Raw genomic sequence first — 19992 nt, 5'->3', positions numbered from 1 at the left:
GCCCTGGGTGGGCCCTTTGCTCTCACATCAAGGGAGTTCCCATGTGGGGGGGCAGCTGCCCGCAGCACCATTGCTGACCCCACCCCCGTGGGTCTGATGCATCTCCCCAGCATCCCCAGAATGACCGGCTCCCGCTCTCCTCTGCCCACAGACCGAGCCCCTTTCGTGGTACGAGTCCACCCGTCAAAGACCACGGTGTCGCAGGGTGGTGAGGTGACTCTGCGCTGCCAGGCCAGTGGCAGCCCGCCCTACTACTACTCCTGGTCGCGGGAGGATGGGCGCCCTGTGCCTAGCACTGCCCAGAGCCGACGGCAAGGTAACGGCGTGGCCAGGTGTGGAGAGAACAATGAACGTTAGGAACCAGGCACGTCCCCTCCGCTGAGCTGTGTCTGCACTGTGGGAGCTATGGTGGCACAGCGTAGCTCCGTCATGTAGCTGGAAGGGTCTGACCATTGCTCTGGGAACTCCCTGAGCGACGGCTGATGGAGGCGTTCATCTGTCGACCTAGCTGCATCTACCAGGGTTGGTAGCATAGCTACAGTGCTCAGAGGTGTGGATTTTCACACCCCCGAGCACTGCAGCTATGTCGACCTAAGTTATAAGTGTAGACCAGCCCTGAAATGCAGCTGCTTCTGGGGTGTGGCAATATATCCATTTATACAGAGATCCCTCACCTAGCACTGGGATCCAGCTGTCTCTGGGGTGCGACAGGGTAGCTCTTTATACAGTCACACCACAATGCTATAAAACTGTAGGACAGGAGGGGAAGGAGAATCTGGTACCCACATGCCACTGCAGGGTCATCCTGGTGGCTGTGGGGAGTGGGTTTGATGGCAGGTTTATTGTGATTAGTACTGGTGCTGGCAGATGCCCAGACCAATGGTGGAAGGTTTGAATCAGTAGGGAACCGAGGGCAGGATGGGGTCCAGCCGTGGGTCCCACAGACTCAGGGACACACCTGGTTGGCGCCAGCCATTCTGTCATTCAGCCTATCCAAAGGTGAGGAGACAACAGGGAGTCCAGGAGCGGTTGGATCAGGACACCCCAATCTGGTGCAAATGCACCCCCCCGAGGCCTGAGCAGGTCAGGAGCTTGGATCAATGCTCCTCCAGCTGCACATCTGCAGGGGAGAGCACCCCCCACGGACTGACCTAGCACCACACGGGGGCCTACGCTGACCCGGGCGCATGTGCCACCTCCCGAGTCACCAGTCTGAGCATCTCCGGTGTTCCTCAGAGCTCTCCGTCCAGACGTGGCCCCAGGCCAGCCCTCCCTAGCTGGGGTGCTGGGGCCATGGCTGGGGAGCTGTGACCAGTGGCTATAAGCAGCGGGGTGGCAGAGACAGGGTCTTCCTGCAAGCTCCCCAGGCCTGGGGATGTTCTCCCGGGCTGCCAGAGGGCCCCTCTGTGCACACGCTCTGCCCGTGGTGGGCCATGTGTGGGTCTCACGCGTCCTTTGCCCGGCCCTAGGTGAAGAGCTCCACTTCCCCAGCATCCATCCCTCGGAGGCCGGTGTGTACGTCTGCACCTGCCGCAGCCTGGAGCACAGCAATGCCAGTCGGGCGGAGGTCATTGTCACGGGTGAGCGGCTCCGGGCTTGGCCTGCGGGTGGGGGAGCGGGAGGGCGCTGCTGAGACCAGGTGGGCCTGGCACCCGGGCTGTGCACTCTGCGGGGCCGTGGCTGGGAGCTGACACCCTCCTTCCCTGGCAGAGCTGTTGTCATGGTGGCCCTGCCCTCAGCGGCGGTGGGATAGAGGCAGAGCAAGTGGCACTGCTCCACGCAGGCAGCCAGGGCAGGGTCGAGGTTAGAGCCTCGTACCCCATCCACCACCAGCCCCTTATGCCTGGGCAACAAGATGAGCTCCTATGGGCAAGGCCCGGGGGTGGGCAGGGTCTGGGGTCCAGGGCCTGGAGTCCAGGGGGGAGCAGGGTCTGCCTGGGCTCAGGGGAATGGATAGGGCCTTCCTGAGGCTGGGCAGGATCTGTGTGGGGGCCAGCGGGGCAGGGCCCATGGGATGGGCAGGGCCTGGGGTCTGGGAGCAGACAGGACCCAGGAGGAGGGCAGGGCTTGGGGCCCCGAGGCTGGGCAGGATCTGCATGGGGATCAGGGGGTGGGCAGGGCCCAGGGGATGGGCAGGGCCCAGGAGGAGGGCAGGGAACAGGGGATGGGCAGGGCCTGGGGGCAGGCATGGCCCACGGGGCCCGGGGGCGGGCAGGGCCAAAGAGGAGGGCAGAGCATGGGGCCCGGAGAGGGGGCAGGATTTGCCTGGGACCCAGGAGGAGGGAAGGGCCTAGGTTGGGATGAGGCGGCCTCAGAGAGGAAGAGCCGACAAGAAAACCTGAACTCAACCCTCCCACCCCAAGCGCTGCTCCCTGTTGCCCTCCTTGCCCTGCCTGGCCCTGGCCCTGGGGCACCATTAGCCCCTGGTGGCTGGGCCCCGGAGCTGCCGTCCTGCTGTCCATGGCCTGCAGGGTGTGCTGGGCACGAGTCTTATGTCTCCCCGTCGGTGCAGAGGCCCCCAGCAAACCCATCACAGTGACCGTGGAGGAGAAGAGGGTCCAGAGTGTGAAGCCGGGAGCTGACGTCACCTTCATCTGTACGGCCAAGAGCAAGGTGTGGGCAGGGCAGCTGCCTGGGGCTGGGGGAGGCAGCGAGATGGGCTGAGTGGGGGTGGGGAAATGAAAACCGAACTCTGCACTGTTCACCCGCACGGCTGCTGCTCCAGACACAGCACAGGCCCGGGCAAGGAACCCACGCGCCTCCTGCAGCCGCCTGGACACCCAGACCCTGCACAGACACAAGGCCACAGTGGCCACACACCTGTTTTTTCTGGAGTGGAGCCGCGAGGCCCTGGCCAGGGATCAGGCCGGTTGTGCCAGGCACTGCACGCACATCTAGCAAAGAGCCGGCGCCCCAGAGAGCTTGTGCTGGAAAGTCAATGGGAGCCGAGCAAGCGGCTAGCGGTCCTGTGACTGCGGGGTCCGCACGGCGCTTGTCATTGTTTAAAGCGGGGTGAAGCTGAGGGTGGGCACGGTGCATACGTGCGCTCTGAGGGCAGCGCAGACAGTCATGCAGTTTAGAGCAGAGTGCCCAGCCGGCTGACAGCTGCCGGGTGGTAACACAGCCAAAGCGCTGTGCCCACATTTGGGATAATGGGCAGCCAGCATGGCACACCCGCTGGAGCCCTTACTCCCAGCTGGCGTAAATGGACGTTGCCAGGGAAGTCTGTGAAACGAGGTCCAATCACCCCAGCTGAGAGTCTGACCGGGGCGCAATTCCCAGGTGGTGCCAGCAGGGCAGAGCCTGGGCTCCCTGCAGCGGGAGGACTGACACCTGCTCGCCCCACGCTTTGTCCCGCCCCAGGAGGGAGCAGAGTGACTCGCTAACCAGGGCCTGGGGTCTGACAGTCCCTGAGTAGCCAGGCAGGGAGCCACCCTCCCGATGCTGCCGAGCGCAGCCTAGGGGACGCAACCTTCCCTGCCTCTGCCTTCTTCAGTGACGTGTCCATCACCATGGTATCTGGGTGCCACTCCTGTGCTCTGCCATCCCCTGCAGTGGCCCTAGCCCTGGCAGGGGTGTAGGGAGGGGAGCAGGTTTATTGGCTAGGTGAGGATCGACCCCACGTTGCCTCCCAAGGAGCCCACCTAGCGCCAGCTCCCTGGGGCGGCGGAGGGTGGGCTCATGCCCTCCTCATGGCCATGTACCCTCTGCTCCCGCAGTCTCCGGCCTACACGCTGGTCTGGACGCGCCAGAACCATGGCAAGCTGCCACGCCGCGCCATGGACTTCAACGGCATCCTCACCATCCGCAACGTGCAGCCCGAGGACGCCGGCATCTACGTCTGTACCGGCTCCAACATGCTGGACATGGCCGAGGGCACAGCCACGCTGCACGTGCAAGGTGCGCACGCCCCATTGCACCCTCAGGGAGAGTCTGGCCTGGGTTAGTCAGATGGAGGCAGTTAGTGAGAGCCTGGCTGCTGGCATCCAGTGCTCACCAGTTACCAGGAGCCACCCCTGCAATCCGGAGTCCCGAGGCCACCTTCTGCCCAGGACAGTGCCACCAAATGTAACCTTCTGCTAGCCAGGCTCCCCACTCTGCCCTGGGGGTGCTAGCATTGCTCTGTGGTCCCCCACCCCCACCCTGTGGCACTTTCCCTGGCAGGAGTGGTGCCCACGGTCAGTCCCCATTCCGTCCTTCTCTGGTTCCAGGGTCAGTGGGATCTGCTGGCGCTGACTTCACTGGGTGGGTTTTTAATGGGGACGTTCCCCACCGGCCGGTGCCCACCATTGGCCTTTACAAAGGCAGCTTCCTTCTGGGCGGAGGGGAGAGCTGCATGGGGGGACATGACCATTGAAAAGTTGCACCTGACTTGGGCTAATGCCCCTCAACCCCGATTTCCTCCTCAAACTCTCGTGCTAGTGGATTAATTCAGAGCGGTGCCATTCAGCAGGAACCGCCGACCCCGCAGAATCTCTGACAGGAGCAGGGTCAGGGTTTATGGCCAGCTTAGGTGTTGTGAAAGCAAAGTGGAACCCTAATCAAATGAGGTCGGGGGGTCAAAGGGAAGCTGCTCCAGTTTGGGTTTAAGCACCCTTGCCGCTGCGGCATGGGAACCAGAAATCAAGAAAGCCAGTTTCTTTGTCAAGATGAGAGAAATACGGGGCAAGAGAAGCTAGGTGTAAAATTCCTGCCATGTCCTGTCCGGGCCAAGCAACACAGGGTCGGAAGCATGGGTTTCTCTATGGGGTCAATCTGATTTTGGACCTGCCCCTTTAGTATCACTGCAGGAGGGCTGAACAGCGAGGAAAGATGATTTGTAGCTAGGGCACCTGGCTGGGACTCAGCAGATCTGCATTCTTTTTCTGATTCCGCCACAGGGTGTGTGTGACCCTGTACAAGTCATGGAAGCTTTGTGCCTTGGTTTCCCTTTTTGGGAAAATCAGGAAAATGATCCTTCCCTACATCCAAGAGGAGCTAAATTCATTCACATTCGGGAGGTGCTTGAACACGGCAAGGGTGGGGGTAGAGAAACACCGCCTCGTTTTTTCTCTATCCAGGGCCCTGTGGAAGAAGAAGCAGCCTGTTTCGTAGAGTGTGTTGGGGGCAGAGGTGGAATGAATATTTTTTTGCACCTCTCTTTCTTGCTGTCCCTGGGGCTTTCCTTCTGCGGAATCTCTGGAGGAAGTGATCTCGTTCCCGCTGCCCTCACGGGCACGGGGACATGGCTCTTTGCTTTCCAAGCCGCTTCCCAAGAAAGGGAAGATTTTTTGGGCCATTTTCCTTTCTTGTGGCCACGTGGCTGGTGTCAAGTCCTCCAGCTTCTCTCTCAGCGGCACATGGGCTCAGGGTCCAGCTGCCTCCACCCACCACAGAGCAGCCTCTTCTGTCAGTTGTCCCAGGGCTCTTCCCTGGCGCAGCCATTCAAGACACCGGGGCACAGAAACCTGACTTGCTGGCTGGTGCCCTCAGGCTGCCCTGCAGTGGTTTGTGAGCTGAGACAGCAACCGCTGCGTTGTCGGGGAACAGGCCCAGAGCTGGGTGCTGCCATGCTCCCTCCGGCAGGTCCCCGCATGGAGCCGCACACGCAGCGCTCAGTGTTCCTGTGGGTTGAAACTGAAAACTGATTTCTTTGCAGCCCCTTCTAAGACTCAGATGTTTTATGGACCCATCGAAGTCATGGAAGGCCACCGACCCTGTAAGTTGGCCTGGCTGTGCACGCCCAGCACTGTGCCGAGGCTTTCCGCTCAGGGTGGCGCCTATGCGGCTCGCTGTCCCCCGCAGCATGGAAGGGCGGCGTAGCTGCTGTTTGCCCCTCTCTGCACCCACCCCGTGCGAGTGGTGGGCGGGGGCTCGGGGAAAAGGCTGAGTGGGGACAGGACCTCGGATCAGAGCAGGGGTTGGGGTCTCGGGGTGGAGCATGGGGCCGGGGCCCACAAAAGGTTAATCCAGCCCTGAGGACACCATGCCTGGGACAGCCCAGTTCCTCTGGCCACAGTAATCAGGGCTGGAGAGGGGGTTAGACACCAGAGGTCAGTGATGTGTACTGGGTTCCTGTGTGTCACGGTGGGCAGTCCCTGAGTGGCCTCTTCTCCTGTGACTGATGCTGGGCTGGAGATGGAACAAATGCCAGCAGGGGCAGGTGTCGGAGCAGGTTGGGTGTTTGGGGCTCTGGGACCTGCCTGGTGTTCAGAGCAACACCTTCTTTCTGTGGCATCCTGACCCATCTCTCTGAAAACTGGCCCGTGGTACAGCACCGCAAGGCACAGGTGGGTGATACGTCAGACAGGGTTAGTTGTCCTGGGCCCACCTGCATTGGGCTCCAGGGAGAGACCCCCTTCTGCCTTGTCCTTTGCCTGCATGGGGGTCTTCAGGATTGTTTCCTTAACATCCCACGAGCTGCTCCCCACACTGGCCCCAGGGGCAGCAATTTGGTCACAAACTGGGGGATCCCAGCCGAGTCACTGCAGGTGCCAAGACCCGGGCTCTCGGCTGTACTCAGCACTTGAGGGAGACTCTCAGGGAGTCAGCTCTGGGTCCCTAATTCTCAGTCCTGGCCCTGGGTCCTGGTTAGAGCAACCTGGGGCCTGCTCTAAACTGCCCACTTGGCTGTGGTCCATTATGGACCATACACTGTTCTCCAGGGCAGAACAGGGGCCGCTCGGCCAGGACATGGCCTCTGCTCAGTCTTCTGGGGCCAGTGTTACTGTAGATGAGAGCTGGGATGCCCCAGGTAGGCCAGGCCTGGGGCCCATACAGCCCTGGGGTGCCCTGAGTAGGCAGCAGGTCTAGGAGACTGGAGCGCCCTGCAGCCCCTGCCACAGTACAAAGTGATTAACCCGCTGTACTTCTCGCCGCAGCTGCCACCGCTGTCCTGCCCATGGCCACCATCGAGCCAGCACAGCTGACGGTCCAGGCAGGCCAGCCGGCTGAATTCCGCTGCATTGCCACCGGGAGCCCCCCGCCCACCGTAGAGTGGATCGGTAGGTGCAGCAGACCCGCTTCTGGCCAGGCGTGGAGCACCGCGGGAGCTGTGGGGATGGGGCTGTCAGCACTTCCCCGTGCCGGCCATACCTCCTGCCTGCCGGGGTTCCATGTTCGCCTGGCTACTCGGAGGCCCAGGGCTGGGACCAGGCAGCTGAGACGCTCTGCAAACCACTAGACTAGATCCCATTGACGGTGGCCTGTGGCCATGGGCAGCAGATATCAGGAGATGCTAAGCCTCCCGTAACCCAGGCCGTGGCTCCGCCCCGAGGCCCCACCCTCAGTCCCCCTCTCCCGGAAGCCGGTGGAGGATCCTCCGGCCACAGGGAGGCTGGGAGGGAGGGCTCAGGGCTGGGGCGGGACCTTAAGCGGAAGGGGTAGGGCTGTGGGCTAGCCTCCCTGAGCAGGGGTTCACCTGCTGCCCAGGCCTGTGGCTGCGTCAGCAGGAGACAGAGGGGTTTGAACAGGGGATGGGGAGCCCTAGCCCCTCCCACCTGAGCCGGAGGAGTCCCTCCATCAGCTTTGGGTAGACAGCAGGCTGCTGTAGTGCCTGGGGCTGGCCACTAGAGGGCGACATGCGCACATGTACCCCGTTGCGTTGCAATGACAGGCTCCAGCTACCCAGCATGGGCTGCCAGGGGCTGTTCTCCAGGCCCCTAACCCCGGGGCATGCGTGACCAGGCCGTGCTGTGCCAGGCCGGCCACGGACTGTGAGCCCGGCTGCTCTCTGGGCCCCTGGCCCTGGGTGGGGGTGAGGCAGGTTGTGCAAGGCTGGGGTGCTGAGAGAGGGGGCATTAACTGCTGTCTCTCTCCTGGTCTGGCTCACTGCAGGAGGACAAGCTGGCATCATGTCCCGCAAAGCCGTGATCCAGGGAGGGACCCTGCGCTTCCCCGCTGTGGAGCCCTCGGATGAGGCGGAGTATCTGTGCCGTGTGCGCAGCAGTGCTGGGCAGCACGTGGCCCGGGCCTTCCTGCAAGTGCACGGTACGTACACTGTGGCGGGTGCTGCCTGCCCTGGCCCAGAGATCTCACCCAGCCTGCCCCAGCCAGGGGTCGTACAGGGAGACCAGCCCTTCCATGGAGCTCTGCGTCCCCAGACCAAAGGAGCAGCAGCAGGACCCCAGAAGCAACCTTCCTCTCGCTGTCCGGGGACTGCACCGGGTGCTGACTCCACACACCAAGTTCTACACACTTTGGCCTCTTGTCATGGACTAGAGCAGCAGCAGTGGGAGCAGGGATGCAGGATGGGCTAGTGGTTAGAGCAAGGACGTTAGACCCTTCTGGTAGGGGATAGTCAGCGTGTGCCATGGACAGAGTCAGGTGGGGGCAGGGACGGGCGGTCAGCGTGTGCCGTGGACAGAGTCCGGTAGGGGCAGGGACGGGCGGTCAGCATGTGCCGTGGACAGCATGCGGTGAGGCTCAGGGGCAGGCTGAGTGGTGGAAAGATTGCAGGGTGGGACGCTGTGTCCCCCATTCCCTTGTGCTGCGAAGGGTGGAGAGGTGCCATGGGGAAGGGTGGGGTGGGAGTTGGGTGGCGTCACACTTGCCAGGCTGGCCCTGCTGTGACCCAGCCAGGGCTCTCCCCGAACCTCCCGCAGCTCTAACCCGCTGGCTGTTTGCAGGTTCCAGCGTGCTGCAGGTGCAGGTGAGCCCGGAGAGGACAGAGGTGCAGGAGGGCAGCACAGTGAGACTGTACTGCAGGGCTGCTGGCTCCCCCACTGCCACCATCACCTGGGAGAAGCAAGGGGGCAGCCTCCCGCCCCAGGTAACATGCCCAGGCCTACAGACCTTCTGGGGACGGGGCAGGGGTGTGGGACGGGGTGTATTGGGGGTGTATGCTGGGGGCATAGCCATTCTGGGGGGGAGGGGTACAGGGAACCAGTGATTGCACTGTGGGGCCCTGCGGTTTGGGAGTGCCAGGGTTCGAAATGCTCAGAGTTGGGCCATGGGGACCGAGCAGATTGGGAGTGCTGTGGTTTGGGGGTACCACAGGTTAGGGGTGCTGTGGGTTGGGGGTGTTTGGTCTGGCAGATTGGGGGTGGGTGCCGTTGGTCAAGGTGTGGGGCCCGGCAGGTTTCGGGTGATGCCGGGGGTTTGGACCTGGGGCCCGGCAGGCAGGGGATGAGTGCCGCTGGCTGGGGCGTGGGGCCCCGCAGATAGGGGGTGGTGCCATGCGTTGGGGCGTGGGGCCCAGCATGTTGGGGGTGGGTGCTGTGGGTTGGGGCATTGGGCCGGTAGGTTGGGGATGGTTGCTGTAGGTTGGGGATGGGTGCCGTTGGTCGATGTGCGGGGCCCAGCAGGTTTCAGGTGGTGCCGGGGGTTTGGACCTGGGGCCCGGCAGGCAGGGGATGAGTGCCGTTGGTTGGGGCGTGGGGCCCCGCAGATGGGGGGTGGTGCCGTGCGTTGGGTCCGGCAGGTTGGGGATGGGTGAAATTGGTCGGGGCATGGGGCTGGCAGGTTGGCAATGGGTGCTGTGGGTTGGGGCGTGGGGCCCAGCAGATTGGGAGTGGATACCATTGATTGGGGCATGGGGCCCGGCATGTTGGGGGTAATGCCAAGGGTTGGGGTGTGGGGCCCGGCAGGTTGGGGGTGGTGCTGTGGGTTGGGGGTGGTGCCAAGGGTTGGGGTGTGGGGCCCGGCAGGTTGGGGGTGGTGCCGGGGGTTGGGGTGTGGGGCCCGGCAGGTTGGGGGTGGTGCCGTGGGTTGGGGCGTGGGGCCTGGCAGGTTGGGGGTGGTGCCGTGGGTTGGGGCGTGGGGCCTGGCAGGTTGGGGGTGGTGCCGTGGGTTGGGGCGTGGGGCCCGGAAGGTTGGGGGCTGCGGTGGATCCAGCCAGTGATGTTGGTGCCGAAGCTCTATGCCCCAGCAAGGCCAGATGCAGGCAGTCCATTGGTTCTCCCAGTCCCTGGGTAGGGACCTCGATGGGCAGGGGCCTCCCCCACTTGGCCAGGGCCAGAGCCCAGTGCAGCCCCCGAGGTGTGCACCCCATGTCATAGGGGCAGGAGTGCAGGCAGCAGGGACTGGCCCCATGGGCAGGGGCTCAGGCTGTGTCTCAGCATCTTTGGGCTGAGCCAGGCCGGTCTGGCTCCTTGGCCGGGACCTAGGGCCCCAGGGGTCTCAGGGCTTTGTTGCTCGTGCCAGCTCCCAGCCCTGTTCCCATGAGGGAGCCGCTGCCCACCGGACAGGCCGGTCGCAGGCCGGGCCTTGCAGACTCTCACGCATGGCCACGGTCACGCACGCGGGCACACACCGCCCCCCACTGGCTGCTGTCGCTCTGTCACTCTGCCACCCTCTCTCTGCCAGACTCTCTCTGCCTACGGTTTCCTTCACTTCCAAGGCACCAGCCTGGAGGAGATACAGCAGCGGGTCCAGGAGCTCTGGCAGGTAGCTCGCTTGCTCTTGTGCTTGGCATGGCTGGCTGGGCTGGGCACCGGCTTCCTGCTTTCCTCTGCCAGCTCTGCCTGATGGCTGTTCCTCCCTCACTAGCCCAGGGCGCTAGGGATCACAGCACGTCAGCAGCCCAGGCCCCGGGAGCTGCTCCATTAACTCCAGCAGAGTGCCCTGGCCACGAGTTCACGGGCGCCACTGCTTCCTGAGGAGGGGGGTGATTTGGCACCATCCAGCCCAGGCTGCCAGGAGATCCTTGCTGTGCAGTGGGCTAGCCCAGGAGAGCCCGCTGACATCCCCACCAGAGGCCCGAGCCCCAGCACAAGCAGGATGCTGCTCACCATGCCCAGGTTCCCGCACCCCCCTGCCCCTCTGAAGGGAGCCACACTGGGTCCCCCTGTGATGGGATCATAGGGTTGCCTGCTTTCTAATTGCACAAAACCGAACACCCTTGCCCCGCCCCCTGCCCTGATGCCCCTCCCCTTCTCTGAGGCCCCGCCCCTGCTCACTCCTTCCCCCAACCCTCACTTTCACCAGGCTGGGGAGGGGGTTGGGCTGCAGGAGGGAGTGAGGGCTCCAGCTGGGGGTGCAGGCTCTGAGGTGGGGCTGGGGATGAGGGATTTGGGGTGCAGGAGGGGGTGTGGGCTCTGGGAGGGAGTTAGAGTGTGGGAGGGGGTTCCAACCTGGGGCAGGGGATTGGGGTGCAGGAGGGGGTTCGGGGTGTGGGCTCCGGCCAGGCTGCGCTTAACTTAGGCAGCTCTTGGAAACACAAAACCGAACACCCTAGCCCTGCTCCTTCCCCCAAGGCCCCGCCCCCTGCTCACTACATTCCCCCTCCCTCGGTGGCTCGTTTTCCCTCACTTTCACTGGGCTCGGGCAGGGGGTTGGGGTGTGGGAGGGGGGAGAGCTCCGGCTGGGGGTGTGGGATCTGAGGTGGGGCCGGGGATGAGGGGTTTGGGGTTCAGGAGGGGGCTCAGGTCTGGGGCAAGGGGTTGGGGTACAGGAGGAGGCTCCGACTGGGGGTGCAGGCTCTGAGGTGGAGCCAGGGATGAGGGGTTTGTGGTGCAGGAAGGGGTGTGGGGTGTGGGCTCTGGGAGGCAGTTAGAGTGTGGGAGGGGGTTCAGACCTGAGGAAGGGGGTTGGGGTGCAGGAGGGGGTTTGGGATGCGGCGCTTACCTCAGGCGGCTCCTGGAAGCCGCCGGCATGACCAGCTTCTAGGTGGAGAGGCGGCAAGGGGGCTTCGTTTGCTGCCCGCAGCTGCAGGTGGCACCCCGACAGCTCCCATTGGCAGTGGTTCCTGGTCAATGGGAACTGTGGAGCTGGCGCTCAGGGCGGGGGCAGCACGCAGAGCCCCCTGGCTGCTCCTGTGCCTAGGAGCCGGATATGCCAGCTGCTTAGGGGAGCTGCATGGAGCCAGGGCAGGCAGGGAGCCTGCCTTAGCCCCACTGCGCCACGGACTGGACTTTTAGCGGCCCAGTCACTGGTGCTGACTGGAGCCTCCAGGGTCCCTTTTCGACTGTGCATTCCGGTCAAAAACTGGATGCCTGGCAACCCCACGGGATCACTGGGGTACAATCTGGAACTTGGGTACCGCTGTGCCCCCTTAACCCAGCCTGGGTTGTCGCTCACAATGCTTTGCTAGTGACAAGCAGCAAACCCTTCTGGGCACTGTTATCACTCGGCCATCAGCATGTGGAGTCCCACACCCAGCTAGATTGCATGAATGCTCCCTGAGCCACTCATGGATCACACAGAGAAAGCCACCAGCCAATTCCCTCCAGCTCTCCAGCCTTGCACCCCAGAACTGTACCTAACCAGTGTATGTTTAATACCCAGTCCACCCCTCCCTCAATGTGGAGAGGACACACACTAGCCTTTGTAAACTGAGCTGAGATTTCCCAAGCACTTGAAGCAAAACACACTGTTTTAGGTAAAATATAAAACGGATTTATTAACTACAGAGAGATAGATTTTAAGTGATTATAAGTGGTAGGCACAAAAGGTCAGAGCTAGTTACAAAAGAAAATAAAAGGTAAGCACACAGTCTGTATCTGAAACCTTATTACACTCGGCAATATTTGGATCAAGCAGTTTTGTCACCACCCTGGATGATACAATTCTTAATACACAGGCTTCTCCCTTGAGCCTGGGACCAGTCTCCTCAGTTGAAGTCTTTGTCTTCCCAGCTTTCTTGTTGCTTCCAGTGTAGGTGTGGGAGGAGAAAGGTGAAAGAATGATGCCACTGTCCCCTATTTTATATCCTCAGTTCATGTGCCTGGAAAACACTAGCCCAGACATATCCTGGCGGGCTTTGCTGTGTCACAGAGTTGAGCAATCCCCCGCTGTGTGATGCTTGTGCAACCCTCTTACAAGTATTGTAAATTCCTTGTTTACAATTCCCTTGCTGATTAATGGTCGCATAACACTCCCCAGGGAGTGGGTCACCACCTAGCAGTAGAGAGTCTCAGACTTACACCATATTTCAGTAACAACCATACAGCAAAATCTCATAACTTCATACACATTAACGATATACAGGTTTGGACAGAACAGTGGATTTCAGCAGATCATGAGCTTTCATATGATATTTTACATGGCATGTGTGACGGGTTTGGGCCTTTTGGGGTGTCACCTTATGTGCTGGAATGCCACTGAATCAGCCTATTCTGCCAGTCTGGGTCCCCTTTACCTGTCCTGGCTGGGGTAGGCCCACAAGCCTGTTCCAGCCAAGCACACAGGCAGGGCCACGCCCAACTGTACATAGAGACAGAGGTCCGCTCTGGGAAGATTCAGCCTTAGGGGTTCGCCCCAGCACTCTGGTGCCCATTCCCTTTAAGGGGTACAAACCCAAAGGTTTTATGAAATTCGCCCCCTCCCTCACCATGGAAGGAGATATGCACAACTTCTTGCCCCCTCCCCCCCCCCAATTAGAAATTACATAAACTGGGTTATATTATAAACAAGAAATAAGTTTATTAACTACAAAAGGTGAATTTTAAATGAATATAAGAGATAACTGACAGAACAAAGCAGATTACTGAGCAAATAAACCAGAGTACACAAGCTAAGCTCAATATACTTAAGAAACAGGTTACACAATGTAATTTCTTACCCTAAATTTTATTTTAGGCAGATTGCAAAGTTTCTGTAGTTCAGAGTTCCAGTTATATTTCTTTTCAGACTGGATCCCTGTGTCAGTCTGGACTCCCCCCCCCCGCCTTCCCTTCAGGTGGCTTTAAAGCAGTCTTTCTTCTTGGGCAGACAGGCCATGGAGAGGAGGGGTCCCATTTGCCTTCCTCCCCATCCTTAAATAGGATTTACATAAGGCGGGAATCCTTCGTTTCCCAAACTTGATCCCCCTTCCCTTCCAGTGGAAAGTTACCAGAAGTCCCAGGTAATGTTTAGTATCAGGTGAGAAGACCTTCTGGCTCTGTAATATCACAGCGTCCATGAGTCAGTGGCAGTATGGAGCTTCCGCAGGAAGGCCAAGATTTCATATCCATTGTCCTCACTGGTGGGCCATCCGCCCTGTCTGGCTTTTCCATTGTTGAACCTGAAGTGTTAGCAGTGGGCATCACCCAAAGTAGCATAGTTGAAATACAGATACATAGTCAGTATTCCTAACTTCAGCTACAGAACTGATACAGGCATACAAATTGGATAATCACATCCAGTAAATCATACCCTTTCCAATGATATCTCACATGAGCCATCTTGCTTAAAGTATGTCTCAGTTATGTAATATTCATATCATAAGCATATTTTCCTAAAGAATATGGAGTCAAACGTCACAGCATGCTTGTGGGAAATAGATCATAATTATTTGACATGTGAATATGGGGGTTCCAGGGTGCTACTTTGAGGGACAGAGAGCCACCCCCCACAGGCCCTGTACCACCCAGGCAAACCACCAGTAACCAAGATGGCCACCCAGCAGCCCCTTTCCTGCTAAATTGCTGTGCTGTCTTCTGGGCACTGATTAATGGTCTCGTCAGTGGAGCCTGCTGCTGACCCCGCAAAATGGGGATGGGGTCCCAGGTGCCCTCCCCTCTCCCTGCACACCTGGAGCATGTGCCTGGTGTGTGCCCCCAGGACCCCAGCCTTGACTGCTGCCTTGCTGTGTTTGCAGTCCCGCTCGGAGCACACCGACATCGCCACTCTGGTGATCCCCTCCATCACGGCTGCTGACAGCGGGGTCTACCTGTGCATCGGGACCAGCCCAGCCGGTGTCGGCAGTGCCAGGATCGAGGTGGTGGTGCTACGAGGTAGGGGCCCAGGGATGGGCTTTCACTGCTAACCACTAGGGATGTGCCGGCCGACTGGGCCACCTACAGGGCTGCCTTGGCACGTGCTGTGCAGCGCAGCATTGGGCATCAGCCACATGCCATCCAGCTGGGGTGTGTGTAGCTCCCCAGTGCCCAGGGCAGGGCCCAGGAGGGGGCAAGGCCCTTGCCTTTCAGCTCCAGCAGCTTCTCTCCAGCTGTTGGTGCTTCCAGGACTTTAACAAGAGGCTCCCACAGAATATCTGCTCCCTTAGCCTGGGCTAAGAGGAGGTGGAAGCATCTTGGGGGGTCTGCCCCCATGAAAGGGCTCTGCACTGATCCTGCAAACTAGCCTGTGTTCAGTGTATGGAGAGCGGACCCCAGGCATGCAGCCCTGCCTCCCTCTAGTGGCCAGGCCAGTGAAGAGCTTTCCAAGTGCACTGTTCCCCGCCCCAAGCTGCTGGAGCTGGGTTGTTAGCTCAAGCAGTTGACTGTCCTGTTGTGATATCCCAAGACTCCGGTTCAGTCCCTGCGGGGACCCATTCAGGGGCGTTGTCACAGTAGCCCAGCTTGGCTGTGGACCCCTGCTGTGGGGTGGCTGCTGGGGTATTAACTGTTGGCACTGGCGGAGCCCGGAGTCAACCTGGGGCTGCTAAGTACAGAATGCCCCTGGTAGGGTAAGAAGTGACACTGGCAAGAATTCGGAGCTGCCTTGCGTAGTTGTGCTGGGCCTGATAGGTCACGTGGTGTCGCCCCTCTGCTCCCGATTGGTGGAACTGAGGCTGCATGACTCGTCTCTGGGGGCGAATGCTTGAAGGAACATAGCTCAGTCTCCCCCTGTGAGTGGCTGGGGAGGCGTTTGAGCTCATGCTAGTAAAACCCCATGGCACAGATGCTTGTGCAAAAGGGGCATGGGCACAAACAGCCCTGAGGCCCACATGGAGCTGGCAGCATGCCAGTGCAAGGGTCGCTGGCACCTGACCGAGCACTGATCACAGAGAGTGGCTCCCAGCTCAGGCTGCCATGATCCTGCCTCTTCTGCGGGGAGGTTCTTGGCGCTGCCACCAGGGCACTGTCACTTGAAATAAGTGACCAATTGGGAGATCAGCCAGAAAAGACCAAGCATCTCCAGCGTTTGGCCTGCGAGACCCCAGCACAGCCAGCCCCCTCCGGGGGGCTGCAAGAAAAGGAGCCGTTGCTAATGCATTTTGACTGCCGGGCTCACCTTTCTGCTCTGTGGCTGTGCAGCACCTGGCACGCAGGGGCCTGTCCTTGACAGGGCACCTGCAGATAACGCGAACGATGAATAATTCCATGCTAGGCTGCAGTAGCTAGGCATGAGGACGTGTGGGCTGCATTGTGGGCCCTAGTAGATGAGCTGCTGGGCTTGAAATGAACTCTTAGCCGTTGATCCATGCTAAGCTGATTAACCCAGGGATTCTGTACCCTGTCCTGGCTCTTCCAGCCTCGGGCATGGAGCCCCCCATCCGGATCGAGGCCTCATCATCTTCCGTCACCGAGGGACAGACCCTGGATCTGAACTGCCTCATCGCGGGCCAGGCACCAGCCACGGTCACGTGGTACAAGCGGGGGGGGCTCCCTGCCAGCCAGACACCAGGTACAGCTGTAGGAAATCAGTGTGACTCCATGGACAGCTGCGGACCTGCACCAGTTCACCCCAGCTGGGGATGCGGCCCGTGGCACTGCAGAGCCCCTGTGTGGACTGCCTCGGGTCGTGGCACAGATGTTCATGGATCCCAAGGAGGCTTTTCCTTATCCCAGGGCAGGCGGGCAGCTGTATCATTCTCTGAGAACAGGGAGACAGGAGGATGCAGAAATGAGAGGCCAGTCATTCTCAGGCTGAGGCCCAGCGAGTCCCTGGGATTTTCAAGGGGGCTGGGCAGGGGACACAGTGGGGCTGAGGGTTAAGCTCAGGTCTGTTTTCTTCTCTTCCCCCTTGAATTCCCTCTCTCCCACCCATCTCCCTGCCAGGTCTCTGGCTCCCACCTGCGCATCTCTCAGGTCTCGGCGGCTGACTCGGGTGAGTACGTCTGCCGCGTGAGCATCGGTGCCAGCCCCCATGAGGCCTCCATCCCAGTTACTGTCCAGCACAGCGCCGGCTTCCCACATGGTAAGGCTGAGCTGTGTGTGCTGGCTGGCTTGGGGGCAGGAGTTCCCTGCTCTTGCTGCTCTGGTACCAGGGGTCCCTGTGAGCGATGCTCTGGCATCCACTGGGTGAGGGATGGCTCTGACCCGCTGTGGCCCCAGGTGATGTGCTTTCCAGACCCTGCCTTGCCCCTTGCAGATGCTGCCCTCCGCACCCTGCCCGCTGCACATGGCAGGTTTCGGGGCCACCATTCCCCTTCCACAGGTGAGTGGAGGAGCCTATGCAGATGGGTGCAGGCTGCAGGGAGTGTGCCACAGGGATCTGCTCTCACAGACAGTTGCCCTTGGTGCTTTCCCCAAGGGAACCAGCCTCGCAGTGGCACGACCAGGCAGCACAGGGGTTGCTGTTGTGGGGGGGGTCTGGAAGTTTCTGCTGATCTCTGGGGGCAGGAGACCCTCCCAGTGGATCTGCACTGGAGGGTGAAGGGCGGGCCATGGGCTGCCCTCTTTCCCCTAGGTGTTGCCCTGAGGTCCGTGCAGCTGCCTTGCAGTCCTAGGAGAGCTGCGCTCTGACCCTGTGGGGCTGCGGGCCGGGCAGGTCATTTCCATTGCTTTACAAATCACTTGAGTGTTCTTACCCCTCCCCCAGCCAGCGCTGCTCCAATCTGCCTTTTGGTGATGCTCTGCTCTTGGCTCTACCCCTCCCTCTCTGCTCTTCCAGCCCCCCCTATCCGGATCGAGTCCTCCTCCTCTGCCGTCACTGAGGGACAGTCCTTGGACTTGAACTGCCTCGTCACGGGCCAGTCGCCAGCCACAGTCATGTGGTACAAGCGGGGGGGCTCCCTGCCGGACGGCCACCAGGTAGTGGGCCATGTGGGAACACAGTGGGCTGGCTCTGGCGCTTTGGCCTGTGCCAGTTCTGGTGTGGAGCTGGGCTGAAATGCCCAGGCCTCAGCAATAGCTGCTTGGGAATTCCTTGGGGAACCAGTAACTCCACAGCGCTGCCTCCCAGTAATGTAGCACCACTGTCCAGCTTACCCACAATACCTTGCTCCTCCTCATGCTTCTGGGAGAGTCTCTCCAGAGCCCTGCCCCAAGAGGTGTGGCACCATGGAGGGGGAGGTTACCATTGTGATGGGTTCGCCCTGGGGTGCCACCTCAAACTGGGGTACCACTGAGCCCCCTGACCCACCAGCCTGGGCTCCCTTCATACTGCACTGCTGTGACAAGCTGCCCAGCCCAATACAGGTAGGGATACACCTAGCTGCAGTTACATGCAGAAGCTGTGACCAGCCCTGCATGGGAAGGGTCCAACTAGGGAACTTCCCAGCTACTCAGGCACGCCCCCTCTGGAGTGTAAACCCCAAATTATACTGTCTTGTGCTGCACAGGGAATTGTACAGCGTAAGCTCATGAAATTTGCCCCCTCCTGCAATGTGGAGAGGAATATACAATAGCTTTCTGTGCCAAGTTATGAATCCCACACACTGGTTTTAAACAAAGCAAAAACAAGTTTATTAACTACAAAAAGATAGATTTTAAGTGATTATAAGGGATAGCAAACATATCAAAGCAGTTTACCTAGCAAATAAACAAAAACCGCAAACTAAGCTTAATATACTAACAAGTTTGGATATGAATAGCGGATTCTTACCCTAAATGATGATACAAGCAGGCTGCAGATTCCTAAGGGGCAAGCTGCACTAACTTACAGCTTGGAATCCCCAGGTGTTCCATTCACAGGCTAAAAATCCCTTCAGCCTAGGTCCAGCACTTCCCCCAGGTCAGTCTTTCTTCCTCAGATGTTTCCAGGAGTCTCTTTGGGTGGGGAGTCTGTGAAGACCCACGATGATGTCACTCCCCTGCCTTATATAGCTTTTGCATGTGGTGGGAACCCTTTGTTTCAAAGCTTGGTTCCCATGCCAGTCAGTGAAAAAATACTGATGTCCCAAGATGGAGTCCAGCACCAGGTGACCTGGTTACATGTCCCTGTTGTGTCACAGCAGCCATTACTCGGAGGCTGTCTGCGGCCTCCTCAGGAAGGCTCCCTAGGGAGGAAATAAGCTTCTTCTAAGGCCTATTGTTTTCTCTAATGGCCCTTCTCCACCCAGCTTTTCAAAATGAAAGCATCTTGTCTAGTGGGCGTTCCCCAGGTGTAAACACATTTGTAATACAGATACATAGTCAATATTCCTAACTTCAGATACAAAAATGATACATGCATACAAATAGGATAATCACATTCAGTAAATCATACCCTTTCCAATGATATCTCACATGACTTATCTTGCATAAAATATACCATAATTATGCCATAATCATATCATAATTTCTCTATGAAGAATATGAGGTGCAGTGTCACACCCATGTCCCCGGGCAGCCCTTCCCTAGCGTCCCCTCAAGAAAATCAAACCAGCAGCACCTCCAATCCCGCTCCCAGCCATGTGTGGGTGGAGGGTGACACATTCTCGTGTAGGCCTCTTCCACGCTGGTCCTTCGCCAGCCCCCAACCCACACGCCCTGGGAAAGGCTGGCCCAGATCGCCCTGCTGTCATGGAGCTAACGGGGCAGTGGCAGCCTGGCTGCTGAGTGGGGGCGCCCCCAGCATGGTGGAGCATCTCAGGCTCCCTGCAGACTCGGGCCGACCCTGCCTTGGTTGCACTCAGGTCATGCTTTCACGATTTTCTGTGCAACCTTCACAGCAAGGGACTGACTCTTTTAGCTGAACGCTGGAGAACCACTGAGAGGCGGGTCCACTCCCCCACCCCAGCTAGTCCTTTGCCCCACACGCTGGGGGAGGCTGCCTTGGCTGAGGGACGCGGGCTTGGGGTTAGCTCCCCCAGCGGCTCCATTCAGCTTGCCAGTTCCATTCTCTCTTCTCACAAAGCCCCATTGCTTTCCTGCCCCGTTCCCCGCCAGGTCTCCGGCTCCCACCTGCGGCTGGTCCGGGTCTCAGCGGCCAACTCGGGCGAGTATGTCTGCCGTGCGAGCACCAGCGCTGGCATCCAAGAGGCCTCCATCATCGTCACCATCTACCGGGCCACCGGCTCACCCTACTGTAAGTGAAGGCAGTGCCTGGTACGGTGCATCCCTGGGCTGGCCTGGAAAGCCTGACTCAGGCGTGACCTCTGGCCTTAGGGTTCAGGGCATCTGCTCCTCCGCCTTGCTGGCAGCTGGGCCCAGCAGTGCCAGCTGGGATGCACGGGGCGGGAGGGAGCGGGTCCAAGCAGGTCCTGCAGGGAGCCCTTTAGGGCAG

General features: G+C 59.8%; 1 protein-coding gene across 1 annotated transcript in view; it reads left to right on the top strand.

Annotated features, from left to right (window-relative positions):
- HSPG2 (heparan sulfate proteoglycan 2) overlaps positions 1–19992 on the top strand; it is a 174307-nt gene that overhangs the window by 107224 nt on the left and 47091 nt on the right. The window contains 14 exon segments of the mRNA XM_043531753.1: positions 152–316; positions 1470–1580; positions 2513–2613; positions 3720–3900; positions 5639–5698; positions 6861–6983; positions 7816–7968; positions 8607–8749; positions 14498–14633; positions 16096–16220; positions 16222–16248; positions 16623–16761; positions 17458–17597; positions 19656–19794. Of these exon segments, the coding sequence (XP_043387688.1) occupies positions 152–316; positions 1470–1580; positions 2513–2613; positions 3720–3900; positions 5639–5698; positions 6861–6983; positions 7816–7968; positions 8607–8749; positions 14498–14633; positions 16096–16220; positions 16222–16248; positions 16623–16761; positions 17458–17597; positions 19656–19794 (1743 nt within the window).

This window comes from Chelonia mydas, chromosome 18 (assembly GCF_015237465.2).
Source record: "Chelonia mydas isolate rCheMyd1 chromosome 18, rCheMyd1.pri.v2, whole genome shotgun sequence".
Classification (NCBI taxonomy): Eukaryota; Metazoa; Chordata; order Testudines; family Cheloniidae; genus Chelonia; species Chelonia mydas.
Note: the sequence above shows the minus strand (reverse complement) of the source record. Positions and strands in the feature narration are given on the sequence as shown.